Genomic DNA, 21,257 nt, shown 5'->3' on the forward strand with positions numbered 1-21,257 from the left:
ACTTGCTGAAAACCTATTACGTTTCAGAACTGGAGCATTAACTTTGTTTCTCTCTTTACAACTCCTGCTGAATATTTCCACCACTTTATGTTCTCATTCTATGTTCTATCACTGGGTAAAGAGGTTTTCCCTGAACTCTATATTTTTAATAAAAGCAAATTACTGCGGATGCTGGAATCCGAAACCAAAAGAGAAAATGCTTTGTCAGAGTCATCTGGACTCAACATCAACTCTTTTCTCTCCTTACAGATGCTGACAGACCTGCTGAAATTTTCCAGCATTTTCTCTTTTGGGTTCTGTGACTATCATATTAATGGGCCCTGATCTTACATTCCTCCTTCCTCCCTCCCCCCAGTATTGAGAAAATGATGCAGGAGTTCTTTATAAGGAAATAATTGAAATGCAAACAATGCAGAGGCAGGAAACAAACATGGTATTGGCTGTAGACTTTATTTCCATTATCTCCACATCAATATAAAATTGATTTAAACAATATAAAATGCAGAGTAGAATCAAAACTAAAGGTTAAAAATGACATGGAAGCTCTTTCGCATCTTTGGGTGAATGGGAGTTGATTTTTTTTATTGGATTTAACTGGCAATTCAGTAACATCTTGTAGTAAAACAATGGAACGAACATTGCACAAGGAAATGTGAGAAACTAAAACTCTTCTGGTGGAGACAAACAGGTTAGAGAGAGACTATCAATTTATAATGATTGAAATATATATTCATTTTCAAGCCATCACTGATGTACTGTAAGAATAATGCAGTATTGGCACAGCACTTATAGACACTGGGACAGTGCCTGATACCAACAGGAAGAGTGCTGGCTCAGTCTGGGCCAGTATTGACACAAACTGGGACAGTCTTGAGTCAAGGAAGCATCACCCTGTGATTAGATTAAGTGGGAATATATTGGGTGAGATGGGAGGGGGAGAGAAAGGAGTGGATATATTTAGGTTATCCATTAAAATTCTTCAGGTCTTCTCATTATTTATAAAGAGAATTTTCATTCTTTCTCTTCACGTGCTATACTTTTTATGCAGAGTAGCACAGTGGTTAGCACTGCTGCTTCACAGCTCCAGGGACCTGGGTTCAATTCCCGGCTTGGGTCACTGTGGAGTTTGCACATTCTCTTCGTGTCTGCGTGGGTTTCCTCCGGGTGCTCCGGTTCCCTCCCACAGTCCAAAGATGTGTGGGTTAGGTTGATTGGCCATGCTAAAATTGCCCTTAGTGTCCTGGGATGCGTAGGTTAGAGGGATTAATGGGTAAATATGTAGGGATATGGGGATAGGGCCTGGGTGGGATTGTGGTCGGTGCAGACTCGATGGGCCGAATGGCCTCTCTCTGTGCTGTAGGGTTTCTAAGATACTGGTCTTGCAGTTTATGGCAGTGTGCAGCTAAATGCAGTCTTGCTTCAAATGGTTTAAAGGCACATTATAGTTCTGATGGAAATTTCCTCTCCACCAACATAAGATGGTGGGATCAGCTTTCATCTTTTAAATAAATACTGTGGTTTTTGAACTCCCACTCATTTTTTCTGTTGAGTATTGTGACAGTATAAACTGGCAGTATGTCAGTGCGATGAATGTGGTGAGGTACGGAGAAGATGTTGCAAGGCATGAGATCTGTACTGTACCTTCACAAAAAACTTGAGGTCAATTAAACAGAAACCAAGTTGTGTGTCCAGTGAATGTTATAAGACATTGTACAGCATCAACACAGTCCTTGTACACTCTTATCCTAACAGTTAAACTGTGATTCTCAACTTAGAAAACCATATTGATGTGCCAGTCCAAATTTGCCATTAAAAGGCTAAATTCTTTAAATTAAAAAGCCCTCAGAAATGACAAAGAATTACCCAAATAGTGTTAACGAGTGTTGAATAGCTGTGTATATACTACTGTTTATGCCCAATAGACTGCCACTCATCTTACTTCATCCAACCATATCAATATATTATCTATTCCTTTCATGTACTGATCTAGCTTCCTCTTAAATGCATCTATGCTATTCACCTCAGCCACTCATAAATGGTTTCTTCCCTCGAACTTTCAACACGGTTATCTTGGTTTTTGGTGAGATGACAATGATAAAATAATCCATGTTCTTAGCAAGAGTGAAAAATGGGGAAAATAACTAATTCAGGTAAATAAAATTGCCTTCAGTGGGAGAGTTAATATAATTGTAGGGCAGCCTTTAATTGGTGAGTTAAGGTACTAGATGGATGACTTTCAATGGGAGAAAACTGCAAAACTGATGGACTGAATGGGAAAGTACAATGCAGGAAAGAAACAAGTATTTGGCCCAACCAATCTGCATCATGTTTCTCCACCCAACAAAAGAATTATAATCATATTTAACCAACCAGTGCTCATATTCCTTTGTATACTTTTCCTTCATCCAATATAATCTTGAGTATTGGCAGTTTCTGCCCAAACCACTGACCCTGGAGGTGTATTCCACAGCCTAAACGTGGAGGGCCTCAATGACAGAGCTGATATTCTGGAGGGATGGATACAATGGGAGATTTCATATTCCTGATCCTTGGAGTTCAAAGGGAGTGTTAATATACCAGAGGGATGGGTTTTGATGAAAGTATTAGAAGAATCAATATAGAACAATTAATGTACTAGTTAGATGAGCTTCAGTGGAAGATTTAATGTAAAAGTCAGGGGAGTTTAGATGCAAGGGATGAGATTCAATGACCTGTTTTTTTCTCATCTCATGAAGAGGTTGCAATGATGGTATGAATTGTTCTAGTCTCAGAACACAAAATACATGTGAAATGCATGTAAATGTTGGTCTCAGAATGGAGGAATAGCAGAGCAGATAAATCCCTAAAGCAACACCATCAAGTAATAGGAATGTTCTTCAAAACACTTACAGCAAGGACAAGCAGACATACTGAAGTACAATACAAAGTAAACAATAAGACCTCATTCTGTTACACAAAGTACCCCTGATAATGCTGAAATCAAGATCTTTGTGATGGCAGAATGCACAAAGTGCAAGGATTTCCAATTCCATCTTCAAATGCCCATGGTCATGTAGAGCCACTGTTGAAAAAAACACAGCAACATGGGTTAAACAGAATGAAATAGGTCCTGATTTTGTATCCACCATGTAAAATATCAGCAGCTGAAATTAACAAAGTTAAGAAAAGCCCAGATATTAAGGAAAGGGCATTTTTTTAAAGTGTATTTATTAGTGTCACAAGTAGGCTGACATTAACACTACAATGAAGCCACTGTGAAAGTCCCCAAGTCACCACACTCCGGCACCTGTTTGGGTACACTGAGGGAGAATTTAGCCTGGCCAATGCACCTAATCAGCACGTCTTTCAGACTGTGGGAGGAAACCGGAGCACCCGGAAGAAACCCCACGCAAACACAGGGAAAAGGTCAGTCCCCAAGCCAGGAATCGAATCCGGGTCCCTGGTGCTGTAGGACAGTAATGCTAACCACTGTGCCACCGTGCATTCCCTGACTCAAACTGTTCCACTTTGTGTCAATACTGTCCCAGAGCGGGAGGACAGTGGGTACAAGGGCAGTACACTGACTGGGCACAGGAGCAGGGTGCTGATGAATAAAACTGGGGAACTGACTGGATACATTATGGAAAGAATATCATCTGTGCAACAGAGCAATAAAAGTGCAACGGCACATAGCATAGTTCCTGTACAGTGGGATCCTGCTGTTGGTTGAGGTGGGGATTTTGGGGAGGGGGGTGGTTAGTGATAGTGACTGAAAAGAACTCCCACCTCACGCAATCCCCCAAGAGGGAGAAAGTAAAGTAGTGACAGAATTCAACTCGGTCAGTGATCTTCAAACACCCACCAAGATTGGCTTTTTTTTCACAGAATGATCAGTAATCTTCTTGAAAAGGGAACCTTAAGAAAACAGCAACTTAATGAATAGCTTTGTGCAACCTTTCTCACCTTAGCTGTAATTGAAAATGGTGTCACTGCCCATGACAATGAGATCTCATGTCAGATGGTAATACTGTGGCTCAGTAAGGCTCACCTCTGAATCAGCAGGGGATAGGTTCAAATCCCACAGCACATAGACTTAAGTACAAAATCTGGGCTGATTCTCTAGTACTGAAGTGTGCTGCACTGTTGGGTGTCCTGTCTTTTGGGTAAATTGTTAAACCAACATTTATTAAAGACAGGACGCCAAATGAGAAGTGCAAATATAGTAGAATTTAAAAAAAAGTTATGTTGCAAAATTGATTTCAGAGGACAAAGTATCTGACTGGAAATAAACTGATTTTGTTGGAATCTGTTACTCAAATAAAATGACTTCTCTTTCCACTTGATGATGCCATGGTCAAGTATATCACTGATGTGGAGATGCCAGTGTTGGACTGGGGTGGGCACAGTAAGAACTCTCACAACACCAGTTTAAAGGATGAAGGAGCAGCACTCCAAAAGTTCATGATTCCAAATAAACCTGTTACAAGTATATCCCAACATTCGCCTGGAATGTTAACCCTATGGGTTTTTGGACATGTGGTTTTTGTGGTTTCCATTCCCATGTACATGCAAATGGCCTGATATTGTTTGTGTTTGGGGCAGTGGTTCACAACTGGTGGGCTGTGGCACACAGGTGTGCTTTGAAGACTTCCTCCTCCACCCCCCCACCCCCCCCCCACCCCCTCTCCAAGTGTTCTGCAAAAAAAGATTCAAAATGATACAAAATGTATGTACTTAAACTAAAGCTAACCTCCGTCTTCAGCTCTGGGGTCAGTGATCTTGGGCCTGCCGCACATGCGCCGGTTGGGAAAGAACCACACGTGCGTGGTTCAGATATTTTACACTGGTCAGGCCCATGCACATGACCAGCAGGATTTGGAGCTGAAGAGAAAGGCCCCATGTGCCCGCACAAACTGCAAAAACTCAACAAGGGTGCAAAAACGTTGGGAGAAATGGGAGAGATTGAGGCTAAAAAACACAGGCTAGGGGACAGGGAGAAGTTAAAAACTAAGTTCTCAATAAGAAAGAAGAGAAAATAGATTTTTTTAATAGTATAGAGGTGTGCCATGACATATAAAAGGTTGGGAACCACTGATTTAGGGGCATTCATCCCGGTGTAGGTGTGTGTGGCCGGGTATAAGGATTTGCACTAAAAACTGGAAGTGCCCATCCCAGAGTTAAATTCGGACAAAGTGTTGATTGAAGCGTCATTTCTTACCTGCATCAAGTTCATTGTCACCTCACCAGTCTGCCGGGAGTCAAATGACTTAAACAGCCCTGTTTTTAAAATAAAATCCACAATGAATACAATGGCACATAACACACGACTGCTTTCGTTTCAATGATTTATTCATAAAGGCATGAGAAATTTGCCTTTTGATTTAACGAAAGACAAATCTGGGTGGCACAGTGATTAGCACTGCTGACTCACAGCACCAGGGACCTGGGTTCGATTCCCAGCTTGGGTCACTGTTTGTGCAGAGTCTGCATGTTCTCCCCGTGTCTGCGTGGGCTTTCTCCGGGCACTCCGGTTTCCTCCCACAGTCCAAAAGACGTGCTGGTTAGGTGCATTAGCCAGGCTAAGTTCTTCCTCAGTGTACCCGAACAGGCACCAGAGTGTGGCGACTCGGGGATTTTCACAGTAACTTCATTGCAGTGTTAATGCAAGCCTTCTTATGACACTAATTAATAAACTTAAAAGAAATACTTAACTACAAGTAGTTGGATTTAAAGGTCAGTAAATAAGCTTATCCGCTCCCTGGGATTAAATTGTAGTTGGTAAATGCCTGAGCCCACACAGCGCAGCCTTGGTCTCTTTGTTACAGACCAATGAGCTGTGATTGTCCTGCTGATTTGAGTGGAATCAGAGTTTGGGCCTTTATCCACTTTGTGGACCACAGAACAACAAAGAGGACAGACACAGATCTGATGGGACTGGACAAAATATGGACAAGAGTATATCCAAATTACATGCAGATTGACCTGACCAATACCTGTTTGTGTTTCTGCATTGGTCCAACATTCCTCCCTGTTCGGTGAAATCCCAATTGATAATTTTCCTCCTTATTCAAGGTCTCCCATTAATGAAATACTCCCTCATTACTCAAAATCCCAATTCCTGCTATCCTATTGTTTTCCCTGAACTATAAGTTGCACCAGCTGTGTTAAGAAAAGCTTCAAATCAGCACTCCAGTTTTGGTTAAATATATAACAGACATGGAATCAGCATAGCATAGAAGGAAAATATTTTGTTCATTATTCCCGTGCCTGCTCTTTGTCAGAGTTATTCAATTAGCCCTACTATCCCTACTCTATCCCAATAGCCCTCCACGTCTTTGCTCTTCAATATACAATACTGTTTTGAAAGTTACTGTTGAATCTGCTTCCACCGCCCTCTCTTAAAGTTTATTTATTAGTGTCACAAGTAGGCTTACATTAACACTGCAATGAAGTTACTGTGAAAATCCCCTAGTCGCCACACTCCGGCGCCTGTTCGGATACATTGAGGGAGAATTTAGCATGGCCAATGCACCTAACCAGCACTTCTTTCAGACTGTGAGATGAAACCAGGGCGCCCAGAGGAAACCCACACAGACATGGGGAGAATTGCAGACTCCGCACAGACAGTGACCCAAGCCAGGAATCGAACCTGGGCCCCTGGTGCTGTAAGGCAGCAGTGCTAACCATTGTGCCAACCACAGAGAGCCATTTGCGATCATAACAACTTGCTCTATGAAAAACCTCCCATCACACTTCTGGATCTTTTGCCAATTATCTTAAATCTTAATGGGCGACACAGTGCCTCATAGTACCAGGGACCCAAGTTCAATTCCAGGCTTGGATCACTGTCTGTGGGGAGTTTGCACATTCTCCCCTTGGCTGCATTGGTTTCCTCTGGGTGCTCCAGTTTCCTTCCATAGTCCAAAGATATGCAGGTTAGTGGATTAGCCATAGTAAATGAATGGAGTTATGGAGACAAGGCAGAGTGGCTGGCCTAGGTGGCATGCTCTTTCGGAGAGTCACTGCAGATTCAATGGGCCGAATGGTCTCTTTCTGCACTGTAGAGATTTTATAGATTCCTCTGGGTACCAATCCTCATGCCAATGAAAATAGTTCCTCCTTATTTATTCTATCAAGACCCTTCACAATTTTTGAATACTTCTATTAAATCTCCCCCTAACCTCCACAATCCCAGTTTCTCTAGCCTCTTCACGTTTCTGAAGTTCTTCATGCCTGGTACCACTCTGGTATGTCTCTCTCTCTCCTAGACTTTGATGTATATACGCTTATATTAGTATTTATTAGTGTCACAAGTAGGCTTACATTAATACTGCCATGAAGTTACTGTGAAAATCCCCTACATGTACTGCAGAAAGCGCAAAGCAATGGAATAAGACTGATTCTTGTGTAAAAAGGATGGGATACAAGGAAAGCAGCTCGATGGCTTAAATGCATGGCTGGATTAGTCCTTTACAGTGGCAATGGTTCTTTCGTTTAGGTTAGCAGGCACGGTGGCACAGTAGTTAGCACTGCTGCCTCACAGCTCCAGGGACCTGGGTTCGATTCCTGACTTGGGTCATTGTCTATGTGGCGTTTGCACATTCTCCTCATGTCTGTGTGGGTTTTTTCCGGGTGCTCTGGCTTCCTCCCACAGTCCAAAGGTTTGTGGGTTAGGTTGATTGGTCACGCCAAAATTGCCCCTTAGTATCCTGGGACGCATAAGTTAGAGGGATTAGCAGGGTATAAATGTAGGGTCATGGGGATAGGGCCTGGGTGGGATTGTTGTCGGTGCAGATTTGATGGGCCGAATGGCCTCCTTCTGCACTGTAGGAATTCTATGATTCTATGACTTGCAGTAAGCTTTGAGCCTGCAGCAGCAAGATCACCACAAGGTGGCAGTACATTGCTACCTCTGCAGACTTTGGTGCCTTCAGCAACCTTAAGCAGGTCAAAACAGCCCAGGTCACCTCACAATGTTGTCAGCCAAAATTTGGCAGGCGCACAGCAGGTAATATTAGGACAGGTGACCAAATGCTTGGTCAAAGAGGTGTATTTTTAGGAGTGTCTGAAAGGAGAGAGGGAAAGGTGGAGCGATTTAGGGAAATAACTCAAGAGGCTAGAGCCTAGGCAGCTGAAGGCACGGCTGTCAGTGGTGAAGTGATGGACATGGGAAATGCTCACGAGGCCAGAATTGGAGGAAGGCCGAGATAGTGGATGGTTAAGTGGCTGGAGAAATAGCGAGGATTAAGGCTGTGGAGGGACTTTTAACACAAGGATGGGAATTTTAATTTGGAGGTGTTGTCTGGCCAGGAATTAGTGCAGGACAGTGAATGGGTGTGATGGATGGAAGTTAGTGCCAGTTAGGATAGGGGCAACAGAGTTTTGTAAGATCTGAAATTTATGGAGAGCAAGAGGTGTGAGCCTGGTTAGGAAATTATTGGAATAAAGTCCAGTCTTTCACTGTCACTGGGTCAAAAACCAGGAAGGCCCTCCTGAACAGCACTGTGGGTGTACCTACACCAGACAGACTGCAGCAATTCATGAAGGCAGCTCACCAATTCTTCTCAAGGACAATTATGGATGGGCAATAAATGCTGACCTAACCAGTGATGCTCACACCCTGAGAAAATATTATAACATTTTCTGTCAGGGGTACTGTTTATCACTAGCCAATAGCCAACCTCAGCTAAAAAAATACAGATTATATAAACATAGAATACCTACAGTGCAGAAGGAGGCCATTCGGCCCATCGAGTCTGCACCGACCACAATCCCACCCAGGCCCTATTCCCGTAACCCCTCATATTTATCCTGCTAATCCCCCTGACACTAGGGTTAATTTAGCATGGCCAATTAACCTAACCCTAACATCTTTGAACTGTGGGAGGAAACTGGAACACCCGGAGGAAACCCACGCAGATACGGGGAGAACGTGCAAACTCCATACAGATCTGCATGATCACATTGCTGTTTGTGGGAGCTTGCTGAGCTCAAATTAACTGCCATGTTTTCCACATTACAACAGTGATCAAGCTTCAGAAAGTAATTCATTGGCTGAAAAGTAGGATGTCCAGAGGTCGTGAATGGTGCTATACAAATGCAAGCATTTCCATTGAAAGATCAGGAGGTTGTCTTGGTCAGTGAGGGACTGCAAGTATCTTTTTCTGATAGTTAACAAATTAATACTCACTGAATGAAGTCTCCAATCGAACCATGCAACGGAGGAAGTTATCAAAATCAACTTGTAGGTACTCGTCTGTGTATCGGAGGACCAACAGCTGCAGTAACTGGTTGTTGATGTGAAACCCTGGGGACCAACAATTGCAGTTTAATTACAATCAGAGCTGAATTGGAAACCAAACCGTTGAGAGACCTGACACCTGGAATTTCACCCCAGCACATTGGACAGAAGCCAGGAGACACAGATCTTGTGACCACTTTCCTCTGATGCACATTCACTCCACATTTCTCATTACACAAAGCCCCCTTCATGTATCTTCTGTGGCTGCAGCCATGTTGTTTTACTCCTGTTGGTCACTCTAAACCTCTCCAGTCACGAACACTGAGCTTAGAATGTCTGAATAATTACTACCACTAATAATGATGATATAGGATTCTGGAATGTTTATCTTTTACATTTTCTGTTAAGGCACTGACCTGGAATCCAGTTACACTTGGGTCACTATTCGTAATCCCAGTAACACTGGGATCACTATTCCTGATCCCAGTAATGATGGGATCACTATTCCTAATCCCAGTAACACTGGGATCACTATTCCTAATCCCAGTAATGCTGGGATCACTATTCCTAATCCCAGTAACACTGGGATCACTATTCCTAATTCCAGTAACGATGGGATCACTATTCCTAATCCCAGTAACACTGGGATCACTATTCCTAATCCCAGTAATGATGGGATCACTATTCCTAATCCCAGTAATGCTGGGATCACTATTCCTAATCCCAGTAACACTGGGATCACTATTCCTAATCCCAGTAACACTGGGATCACTATTCCTAATCCCAGTAACACTGGGATCACTATTCCTAATCCCAGTAATGCTGGGATCACTATTCCTGATCCCAGTAACACTGGGATCACTATTCCTAATCCCAGTAATGCTGGGATCACTATTCCTAATCCCAGTAATGCTGGGATCAGAACTCCAGATCCCAGTAATCCTGAGATCACTATTCCTAATCCCAGTAATGCTGGGATCACTATTCCTAATCCCAGTAATGCTGGGATCACTATTCCTAATCGCAGTAATGCTGGGATCACTATTCCTAATCCCAGTAATGCTGGGATCACTATTCCTAATCCCAGTAATGCTGGATCACTATTCCTAATCCCAGTCATGCTGGGATCACTATTCCTAATCCCAGTAATGCTGGGATCACTATTCCTAATCCTAGTAACACTGGGATCACTATTCCTAATCCCAGTAACACTGGGATCACTATTCCTAATCCCAGTAACACTGGGATCACTATTCCTAATCCCAGTAATGCTAGGATCACTATTCCTGATCCCAGTAACACTGGGATCACTATTCCTAATCCCAGTAATGCTGGGATCACTATTCCTTATCCCAGTAATGCTGGGATCAGAACTCCAGATCCCAGTAATCCTGAGATCACTATTCCTAATCCCAGTAATGCTGGGATCACTATTCCTAATCCCAGTAATGCTGGGATCACTACTCCTAATCCCAGTAATACTGGGATCACTATTCCTAATCCCAGTAATGCTGGGATCACTATTCCTAATCCCAGTAATGCTGGATCACTATTCCTAATCCCAGTCATCCTGGGATCACTATTCCTAATCCCAGTCATGCTGGGATCACTATTCCTAATCCCAGTAATGCTGGGATCACTATTCCTAATCCCAGTAATGCTGGGATCACTATTCCTAATCCCAGTAATGATGGGATCATTATTCCTAATCCCAGTAATGCTGGGATCACTATTCCTAATCCCAGTAATGCTGGGATCACTATTCCTAATCCCAGTAATGCTGGGATCACTATTCCTGATTTCAGTAATCCTGAGATCACTATTCCTAATCCCAGTAATGCTGGGATCACTATTCCTAATCCCAATAATGCTGGGATCATTATTCCAGATCCCGGTAATTCTGGGATCAGAACTCCAGCTCCCAGTAATCCTTGGATCATTATTCCAGACCTTAGCAATGCTGGGATCACAGCTCCTTGTGTTTTTGCTTCAAGCCCCAATCTCTTTCATTATTCAACCTGTCCAATGTATTTCAGCACTGAAACACCAACTCCAACTAAAAGTTGGAATTTACCATCCTTGTTGATGGTATCAGCTGTGGCTATGTCTGTAGCAATCTTGTCTCGGAGTCAAAGATCATGTGCTCATTGTATAGTCATATTAACAGTAAGGGGATAGGAACTAAGTATAATGAGGATGTACTTTCCGGGTACCACAATCCACTGCTGCCCTGCAGTAAATTTTGGCACTAACAATGTACCTGCCTATCTGATCCTATCTCGTCTGATGTTCTGACCCAGGCTGGGCGAGATCCAGGCAGCACAGCTGGTCCCGAGGGCCAGTAACAAAGCCCAGTTCCGTCAAAGTGAGGGAGGACACTTGAGGGAGTGAGGGATGGGGGAGGAGGTCAGGTCAGAGGGAGCTAATCCTCGGGCAGTTGTGGGGGGTAAGAGTCGCGCCCACAGGGAGATGTGGTGGGTGAAGTCCCATGTGGATGGGGGAAATCCCACGTGGGTTGGGGACGGGAGTGGGGAATACTGTTGAGGGTGTGAGGGGGGGGGAAACAGTCCTGTTGGTGGGGAAGGGGTTGGTGGGCTTGGGGGTTGGAGGTAGCCTGTGTCTTTACAATAGTTACCCAGAAGTTAGAGGAGGATTATATTCTTTTAACTTTTCCACAGCAACTTGGTGTAACCCTGTCGGAACCACCCAAAGTTTGCAGTTTAAATCGCAGGCCAATTGCCCAGGGAAAGTCTGAACTTGCTGGCAATTGCCATGCAAACCCTTGCCTGGGACATTCTGAGAGGGGTTCCCCACCAATCTGACACTGGGGAACTCAGAGGTTACAGCCCAATGTCCCGAGTACCACTCCAGAGTTACAAGTACATAATTGATGCGCGATATAACTCACGAGGCTAGAGGTACTCGGGGAAATAAAGGCTTTTATTGACTACAACAATAGAGCTACCATATATAATACACGATCCCAGACTAAAGGCTCCCAGACAGAGTAGTGACCTTTATACCTCTCCCAGGAGGCGGAGCCCGACTGGGATGTACCATAAGAACTATATTACAGGTAGAACAGCCCAACCCTAACCCCAACAGTAACATGTAGAACAGCCCAACCCTAACCCCAACAGTAACATATATACAGACTCATAGTACTGGCCAGACCCTGGCTCAGCACTACCTGGTGGGAACCAACAATGGTTCACCACATTCACCCCTCCTTTGAAAACAAAGGCCGGCGGGGTACAAAACACAGAACAATTGTTCATCAGTCTATAAGTTCAGACAGTCTGGGGGACCGCACCGTCGTTGTGACCTCCTCAACACCGGCGATGACACCGGTGTAGGCACTCGCGGTGGCGTTCTCCCCAAGGCGGTATCCAACGGCTCCTCCAATGTCTCACGGGCCGGTAGACCCCGAGGTGGTGACAATCCGCTGAACTCGTGCACGCCTTGAAGTGGCGACCATCTCCTGGACTCAGGCAAGCTGTACACGGGAGTAAAAGGGTTAAGTGATGGTCCCAATGCTGCCCGCGCCATGTCAGGAGGGGAAACAATAGTTGGGGGGTCTCTAACAGGAGGTATGGGAGCGACAGGGGTTTCCAAGCCCCCTGCTGGCGCCAGGTCTCGAATCGAGACCGTGTCCTCTCGCCCGTCAGGGTATGCCACATAGGCATACTGAGGGTTGGCCTGGAGGAGATGGACCTGTTCAACCAAAGGGTCGGACTTGCGGGTCCTAACATGTCGCCGCAGGAGGACAGGTCCTGAGTACGTCATCCAAGACGGTAATGAGGTCCCAGAGGAAGACTTCCGAGGGAATGAAAACAGTCTCTCATGGGGAGTAGCGTTGGTTGCCGTACACAGGAGTGAGCGTATGGAGTGGAGCGCATCAGGGAGTACCTCTTGCCAACAGGAGACTGGAAGGCCTTTAGACTTCAATGCCAGTAAGACAGCCTTCCAGACGTTACCATTCTCACGTTCAACCTGTCCGTTACCCCTAGGGTTGTAGCTCGTGGTTCTACTAGAGGCAATTCCGTATGAGAGCAGGAATTGCCTCAAGTCATCGCTAATGAACGACGAGCCCCTATCGCTATGGATGTAACAGGGGTACCCGAACAGGGTGAAAAGATCACGAAATGCCTTGATAACCGTGGCAGCGGTCATATCGGAACAAGGAATGACAAAGGGGAATCGTGAGTACTCATCAACCACATTAAGGAAGTACACGTTCCGATCTGTCAAGGGAAGGGGGCCCTTAAAATCTACACTCAGTCTTTCGAATGGACGAGTGGCCTTAACGAGTTGTGCCCTGTCAGGTCAGTAGAAGTGCGGTTTGCATTCCGCGCATACCCGGCAGCGTCTGGTTATAGACCTGACATCCTCCACCGAGTAGGGTAGATTCCGGGCTTTTATGAAGTGGAAGAGCCGAGTGACCCCCGGATGGCAGAGGTCATTGTGGAGAGCCTGCAATCGATTCTCCTGCATACTAGCGCATGTTCCACGCGACAGGGCATCCGAGGGCTCGTTGAGTTTCCCTGGACGATACATGATGTCGTAATTATAGGTGGAGAGTTCGATTCTCCACCTCAAGATCTTATCGTTCTTGATCTTGCCCCGTAACGTGTTATTGAACATGAACGCCACGGACCACTGGTCCGTGAGCAGGGTGAACCGTTTTCCAGCCAAGTAATGGCGCCAATGCCGGACGGCCTCCACAATGGCCTGGGCCTCCTTTTCCACCGCCGAATGTCGAATTTCGGGGCCTTGGAGGGTGCGAGAGAAAAAGGCGATGAGTCTGCCCGCCTGGTTAAGTGTGGCGGCCAGGGCGAAATCCGATGCATCACTCTCCACCTGGAAAGGGATGGACTCATCGATAGCGTGCATCGTGGCTTTCGCGATGTCGGCTTTTAGTTTTTCAAAGGCCAAACGAGCCTCTGGTGCTAGGGGAAAAGAGGTAGACTTGATGAGCGGACGGGCTTTGTCCGCGTAGTTGGGAACCCACTGTGCGTAGTAAGAGAAGAAGCCTAAGCATCTTCTCAGTGCTTTTACGCTAGTGGGCAGGGGAAGTTCGAGGAGGGGACGCATACGGTCTGGATCAGGGCCAATGACCCCGTTTTCCACCACGTATCCGAGGATAGCTAGGCGGCGCGTGTGAAATACACACTTCTCCCTATTGTAGGTCAGATTCAGGCGAGATGCAGTGCGTAGGAATCTAAGAAGGTTGGCATCGTGGTCCTGCTGGTCATGGCCGCAGATGGTGACGTTATCCAGGTACGGGAAGGTAGCCCGCAGTCCGTTATGGTCCACCATTCGGTCCATAGCACGCTGGAAGACCGAGACCCCATTTGTGACACCAAAAGGAACCCTTAGAAAATGGTACAAGTGACCATCCGCCTCAAAAGCCGTGTATTGTCGGTCCTCTGGGCGAATGGGGAGCTGGTGGTAAGCAGACTTTAGGTCGATGGTGGAGAACACCCGGTACTGCGCAATCTGGTTGACCATGTCAGATATGCGCGGGAGGGGATACGCATCCAGCTGCATGTATCTGTTAATGGTCTGACTATAGTCTATGACCATCCGGGGTTTGTTCCCACTCTTGACCACCACGACCTGCGCTCTCCAAGGACTAGCGCTAGGTTGTATGATCCCTTCCTTGAGGAGCCGCTGAACCTCAGATCGAATGAAGATCCGATCCTCAGCGCTGTAACGCCTGCTCTTAGTCGCGATGGGCTTGCAGCCTGGCACGAGATTCTGGAATAAAGAGGGTGTGGTAATCTTAAGCGTCGAGAGGCTACAGATGGAGCGCGTTGGGCAATTTAGAGGCTGCGAGTCTCCCACTGAAAGCGGAGGGAGTGGCCCACCGTACTGTAGGGTTACACTCTTCAAGTGGACCATGAAATTTAGTCCTAGGAGTATTGGCGCGCAAAGGTGCGGTAACACCAGGAGCTTGAAGCTCTCGTAAACCGTGCCATGCACCGTCAGATTTACCACGCAACTCCCTAGCACGGTGACAGACCGGGACCTTGACGCCATCGAAATTGTCTGCTTGACAGGCTGGATCCAGAGGCCACACCGCTTCACGGCGTCTGGGTGAATGAAGCTCTCCGTGCTCCCGCTGTCAAACAGACAATAAATCGTGCGTTTGTTTACCTGTATGTCCATCATGGACTTGTCGAGTCTGTGAGGCTTTGCCTGGTCCAGGATGATCAACGCCACCGTTGGTTCGTGGGCGCCACTGCAGGCAGCTGAGATGGATGATGACGACCCCTGCTGGTCATTCGTGGTCGGTGCCGACCAAAATGGCTGCCCCCATAGGTCGCACGTGGGCGATGGTGCCAAAACCAGCGGCCCCTGGTGGTCGCGCGTCTCTTGCGACTCCGTCGTCTGGAATGGCGACGTCCTGGCCTCGCACGTGGAAGAAGCCCTTGATGATGCCGACGACGAGGAAACCGGCTCCGGGGAGTCACACGCCGCACTGCTGTTCCTGGATGAAAGTTTGGATCGGCATACCTTCGAATAATGCCCCTTCTTGCCGCAGGCGGAGCACAACACCGCTTTAGCGGGACATCGCTGCCGAGTGTGTTTCACTCCCCAACAGAAGTAACACCACGGGCCGCCTGGAGCTGCTGCCGTCGTCAGGCCCAAGGGTGGGAAAGCAATCATGCAGTTTTTCGGTCCCGCTGAATGAAGTGGGGTCTGTGACTGCCCCTGACACGCTGTCTCCACGTGGTCGTCGGGGTACATCGCCAGACTTTTGGAGGCCGTTTCTAGCGCATCCGCTAGCTCTATGGACTTAGTGAGATCGAGATTACCTTGCTCCAACAGCCGAAGGCGGATGTAAGACGAGCCGATTCCCGCCACAAACGCATCTCGAGCGAGGTCGTTCATGTTCTGGTCTGCCGACACTGCTTTGCAGTTACAGCCCCTGGCTAGCTGTAGGAGCGCGTACGCGTACTGTTCCGTCATTTCGCCGGGCTGCCGCCGTCAAGTGGCTAAGAGATATTGAGCATGCATCTCGTTCGGTGGTTTAATGTAGCGCTTCTTAAGAAGCTCGAGGGCCCCTTTGTAGTCGGTGGCCCCACGGATCGCTAAATATACAGCGTCGCTTACCCTCGCGTGGAGGACCCGGAGTCTGTCGGCGTCGGTGGTGACCGCTGTGGAGGCTTCGAGGTAATCCTGAAAGCATTTCAACCAGTGGTCAAAGGTGTTCGAGGCGCCCGCCGCACGTGGGTCCAACGTAAGCCGTTCGGGTTTAAGCATTTGCTCCATGTTCTCTGTGTTGTTTTTTTTTCAACGAAGAGAGTTCAATTGTAGTCAATAAAATTGATGCGCGATATAACTCACGAGGCTAGAGGTACTCGGGGAAATAAAGGCTTTTATTGACTACAACAATAGAGCTACCATATATAATACACGATCCCAGACTAAAGGGTCCCAGACAGAGCAGTGACCTTTATACCTCACCCAGGAGCCCGACTGGGATGTACCATAAGAACTATATTGCAGGTAGAACAGCCCAACCCTAACCCCAACAGTAACATGTAGAACAGCCCAACCCTAACCCCAACAGTAACATATATACCGACTCATAGTACTGGCCAGACCCTGGCTCAGCACTACCTGGTGGGAACCAACAATGGTTCACCACAATAATCAAGGCTGAAATTCCAGTGCAGCATTGAGGGAGAGCTGCACTGTTGAGGGTACTCAAATGGCCTGAGCAATACATATTCTCCAGTCAACAATACTGAAAGACGATTTGGTCATTAATACAGTTCTGTTTCTGGGAGCTTGCTGTGCACAAACTGGTTGTTGCGTTTCCTTCAAAAACTGTACAAAACCCCCTTGGCTCTAAAGTGCTTTGGGATGTCCTGGGCTTTGAAAGCCGCGATATAAATGCAAGTTCTTTCTCTTGGCTCTCCTTTTTGACGTGTGCGCCCCAGTTCCTTACCTGAGTTTTTGGCAGCAATTCGGAGCTCATGGGCTGATATGGTCCCTGATCTGTCATGGTCGCAACTCAGGAAAGCACTCTGCAAATGGAGGAAATTGGGAAGCAAAGTGAGACCTGACAGATTAACCAGATGGGAATCGATAAAGGCTGACACATCAATGCTTCCTTACCTTCCACTGCTTCATTCGATTCCAGAATATCTTAAATTCATCAAACCCAAGTCCTTCAGCATTGTTCCTCTGTGTTTGAGGAGCAGTCAAGGAATAACTCTCGATTTTGTAATTCTTTACACTTTTTCTGCTAACACGTCTCTCTCAGCCAAGAACAAAAACTCAGATTGGAGTCTGGTTGAGTCTGACCAGCCTGTGAAACATTTTCTACATTAAATGTATCTAAGATATGTCAAGCATTCCCAACGGCAAATAAACTTGTTAGCAGACAATTTAAGAATTTGACGTATGCTCCACACTCGATATACTATTTGCCTGGTGTTGGTGCATCAATACGCTGACATTTGGATGGTAGTTATACATTTGATGGGGGCAGTGCATCCATGAGGTTCCAATCAATTGGTTTTGGTCATCAGGAAGCTGAATGTGTGGCCACCATGTGGTAGCACTCTTGCCTCTGAGACAGAAAATTGTGGCTTCACTTAGTCCCACTCCAGAGATTTAAATACCAAACCCAAGCTTATACTTGTGTACAGTACCAAGAGAGTGCCACACTGCTGTCTTCTTGTGCATGTTATATGTACAGCACTTATGCAGGCATTTAGTATGTTTCCAAACATTACATCTACAGTATTTCAAATGTGTTTAAAATAATTCTAAACATTATGGGTGCGATCTTTCCGCCCGCTGTGCTCGTCGATTAGCTTGGCAGGCGGGAAATTTAAGCTGAAGTCCAATAACGCAGATCGCACCCAGGGGCGAGACGTTCGCAATCCTCCCAGGCCATTCTTGCTGACGTAATCAGAGGCTGATTTAAATATTTATAAAATAATTTAAATGTGATCAGTGAGCCCGGGACACAATAGCCCAGGCTCACTTAGCTTAACGGCCTCGCCGGTGGAGGTTCTCACTGGCGGGGATCACGTACGGTCCCCACCAACGGGGGACCTGATGTGATGGCCTCGCCAGTAGGACCGGAGGCCATTGAGGCAGCCCCCAGGAGGTTGGGGGCAAGGCCAACACTGCCTGCCTGGGATCCTGGTACTGCCAGCCTGGCACCCTGGCACTGTCATTGAGGTATGGCCTCATGGGGTGGAGCAAGACAGGGAGTGGTGGGAGAGGTCCGAGGAGGGGAGGGAAGAGGGGAAATCTGCATTGTGAGGTGGGGTGCTGATGGTGTGGCAAGCAACCAGGGGTCAGGGCAGGCAATCGGGGGTAGGTAGGGGCCGCATGTACACAGTATATGAGAGATCAGGATGCATGCCTGGCAGTCTACAGCCGGCTTCCCTAGTGTGCTTAGGCTCTGCCCCCTCTACCAGCATGAAACTCCCGGCTACCAAACAAACTCACAGAGCATGGGAAAATATTGGAGTGAAACATTCCGGCTTCCAGACTTTTGTGACACTTTTGGGAAAATTCCACCCTATAGAGGGTGCAGAGGAGATTTACCAGGATGCTGCCTGGTTTGGAGGGTAGGTCTTATGAGGAAAGGTTGAGGGAGGTAGGGCTGTTCTCTCTGGAGCGGAGGAGGCTGAGGGGAGACTTAATAGAGGTTTATAAAATGATGAAGGGGATAGATAGAGTGAACGTTCAAAGACTATTTCCTCGGGTGGATGGAGCTATTACAAGGGGGCATAACTATAGGGTTCGTGGTGGGAGATATAGGAAGGATATCAGAGGTAGGTTCTTTACGCAGAGAGTGGTTGGGGTGTGGAATGGACTGCCTGCAGTGATAGTGGAGTCAGACACTTCAGGAACATTTAAGCGGTTATTGGATAGGCACATGGAGCACACCAGGATGATAGGGGGTGGGATAGCTTGATCTTGGTTTCAGATAAAGCTCAGCACAACATCGTGGGCCGAAGGGCCTGTTCTATGCTGTACTGTTCTATGTTCTATATCTACAGTATTTTGTGCGTGTTTAGAATGTTTCTAAATATTACATCTACAGTATTTTAAATGTTCAGAACATTTCCATATGTTTAGATACAGAATTTTCAGATATTTGCCTTGTACAGTTTTTTAGTAAATGAGCCCTAATTTTGTAAGAAATATTATTTTGATGATCGTGCTTTGCGGGTCACTAAATATTGACCAGGTTGAAGAAGGAAAGAAATTCCAGGATACATTGTAAAGAGACACAATACTGCGGCAAGTCTCAATGTCAAAACCATCGGGCGCCATTTCCTTTTCTGTAAAACAAAGGTAAATGATGAAACCAAAAGAGAAAATGCTGGAAAATCTCAGCAGGTCTGGCAGCATCTGTAAGGAGAGAAAAGAGCTGACGTTTCTAGCCCAAATGACCTTTTGTCAAAGCTAAAAGGCACAGAAAATGGGAGATATTTATATTGCAGGGGGAAGGAATGAAAGATGAGTCATAGCCACAGAAACCAGGGCAATCAGTTAATAGCTGTCCACAGAGAGAATAAAGGGTGCGAATGGCCAAACGGCAGAGAAGCTAAAATGAAGATGTTGGGGGAGGGGGGAGAAAAATGGATGGGACAGAGGTAAGATTTAGAAAAGGAGAAGCAAAGGGGGAGAAAAGGTAAGGGAAGGGGCGTAATGCAGGGGAAAAGAGTGTGAAGAAAATTGAAGAAAGACAATAAAGAAATAAAAGATAGAGAGCAGTAAAAAATTAAATAAAATAGAATTAAAATAAAGGGGTCGAGGTGGGGTAGAGCAAATCATCTGAAGTTGTTGAATTCGATGTTGAGACCGGAAGGCTGTAAAGTGCCCAGCCGGAAGAGGAGATGCTGTTCCTCCAGTTTGCGTTGAGCTTCACTGGAACATTGCAGCAGGCCAAGGACAGACATGTGGGCATGGGAGCAGGGTCGTGTGTTAAAATGGCGAGCAACCAGAAGGTCAGGGTCCTGATTGCGCACAAACCGAAGGTGCTCAGCAAAGCGATCACCCAGTCTATGCTTGGTGTCTCCGATATGGAGGAGACCACATTGGGAGCAGCGGATACAATTCACCAAATTGAAAGAGGTGCAAGTGAAACGCTGCTTAACCTGGAATGAGTGTTTTGGACCTTGGACGGTGAGAATGGAAGAGGTAAAGGGACAGGTGTTACACCTTCTGTGATTGCATGGGAAGGTGCCATGAGTGACGGGAGAGGTGTTGGGTATAGTGGAGGAGTGGACTCGGTTATCCCGGAGGGGACGGTCTCTGCGGAATGCTGACAGAGGGAGTGAAGGGAAGATGTGTTTGGTGGTGGTATCATGCTGGAGTTGGCAAAAATGGCAGAGGATTATGCTTTGCATGTGGAGGCTGGTGGGGTGAAATATGAGAACAAGGGGACTCTATCCTTGTTCTGGGGGGGAGGGGAGGGGGTGCGGGAGATGGACCGCACGCTGTTGATGGCCCTGTCGACAACTGTAGTTGGGAATCCACAGTTGAGGAAAAAGGAGCACATATTAGAAGCACCACTTTGGAATGTGGCATCATCGGAACAAATGCGATGGAGGCGAAGGAACTAAGAGAAAGGGATGGAGTCCTTACAGGATGTAGGGTGTGAAGAGCTGTAGACCAGATAGCTGTGGAAGTTAGTGGTTTTTGTAATGGATATTGGTAGATAGTCTATTGTCAGAAATGGAGACAGAAAGGTCAAGGAAGGGAAGGGAAGGAAAGTTTCTGAGATGGACCAGGTGAAGGCGATGGAGGGGTGGAAACTGGAAGTGAAGTTGATGAATTTTTCGAGGTCTGGACGAGAGCATGAAGCGGCACCAAAATAGTCATTGATGTACCGGTAAAGGAGTTGTGGGAGGGGACCCAGGTAGGCTTGGAACAAGGAATGTTCCACATAGCCCATAAAAAGACAAGCGTAGCTAGGACCCATGCGGGTACCCATTGCTACTCCTTTGATTTGGAGAAAGTGGGATGAGTTAAAGGAGAGGTTGTTGAGAGA

The 21,257-nt window shown here is 46.5% G+C and overlaps 1 protein-coding gene across 1 annotated transcript in view; it reads right to left on the reverse strand.

Moving 5' to 3' along the window:
- Positions 1-420: 420 nt before the first annotated feature.
- Positions 421-21,257, reverse strand: part of capn9 (calpain 9) — a 71,313-nt gene continuing 50,476 nt past the window's right edge. Inside the window, exons 15-20 of the mRNA XM_078213354.1 lie at positions 19,478-19,542; positions 17,351-17,419; positions 17,181-17,259; positions 9,170-9,286; positions 5,198-5,256; positions 421-3,061 (exon numbers count right to left, since the gene is read on the reverse strand). Coding sequence (XP_078069480.1) covers positions 3,035-3,061; positions 5,198-5,256; positions 9,170-9,286; positions 17,181-17,259; positions 17,351-17,419; positions 19,478-19,542 — 416 coding nt within the window. The 3' untranslated portion in view covers positions 421-3,034. The remainder of the gene's footprint in view (positions 3,062-5,197; positions 5,257-9,169; positions 9,287-17,180; positions 17,260-17,350; positions 17,420-19,477; positions 19,543-21,257) is intronic.

The sequence above is a fragment of the Mustelus asterias genome, chromosome 5 (assembly GCF_964213995.1).
Source record: "Mustelus asterias chromosome 5, sMusAst1.hap1.1, whole genome shotgun sequence".
Taxonomy (NCBI): Eukaryota; Metazoa; Chordata; class Chondrichthyes; order Carcharhiniformes; family Triakidae; genus Mustelus; species Mustelus asterias.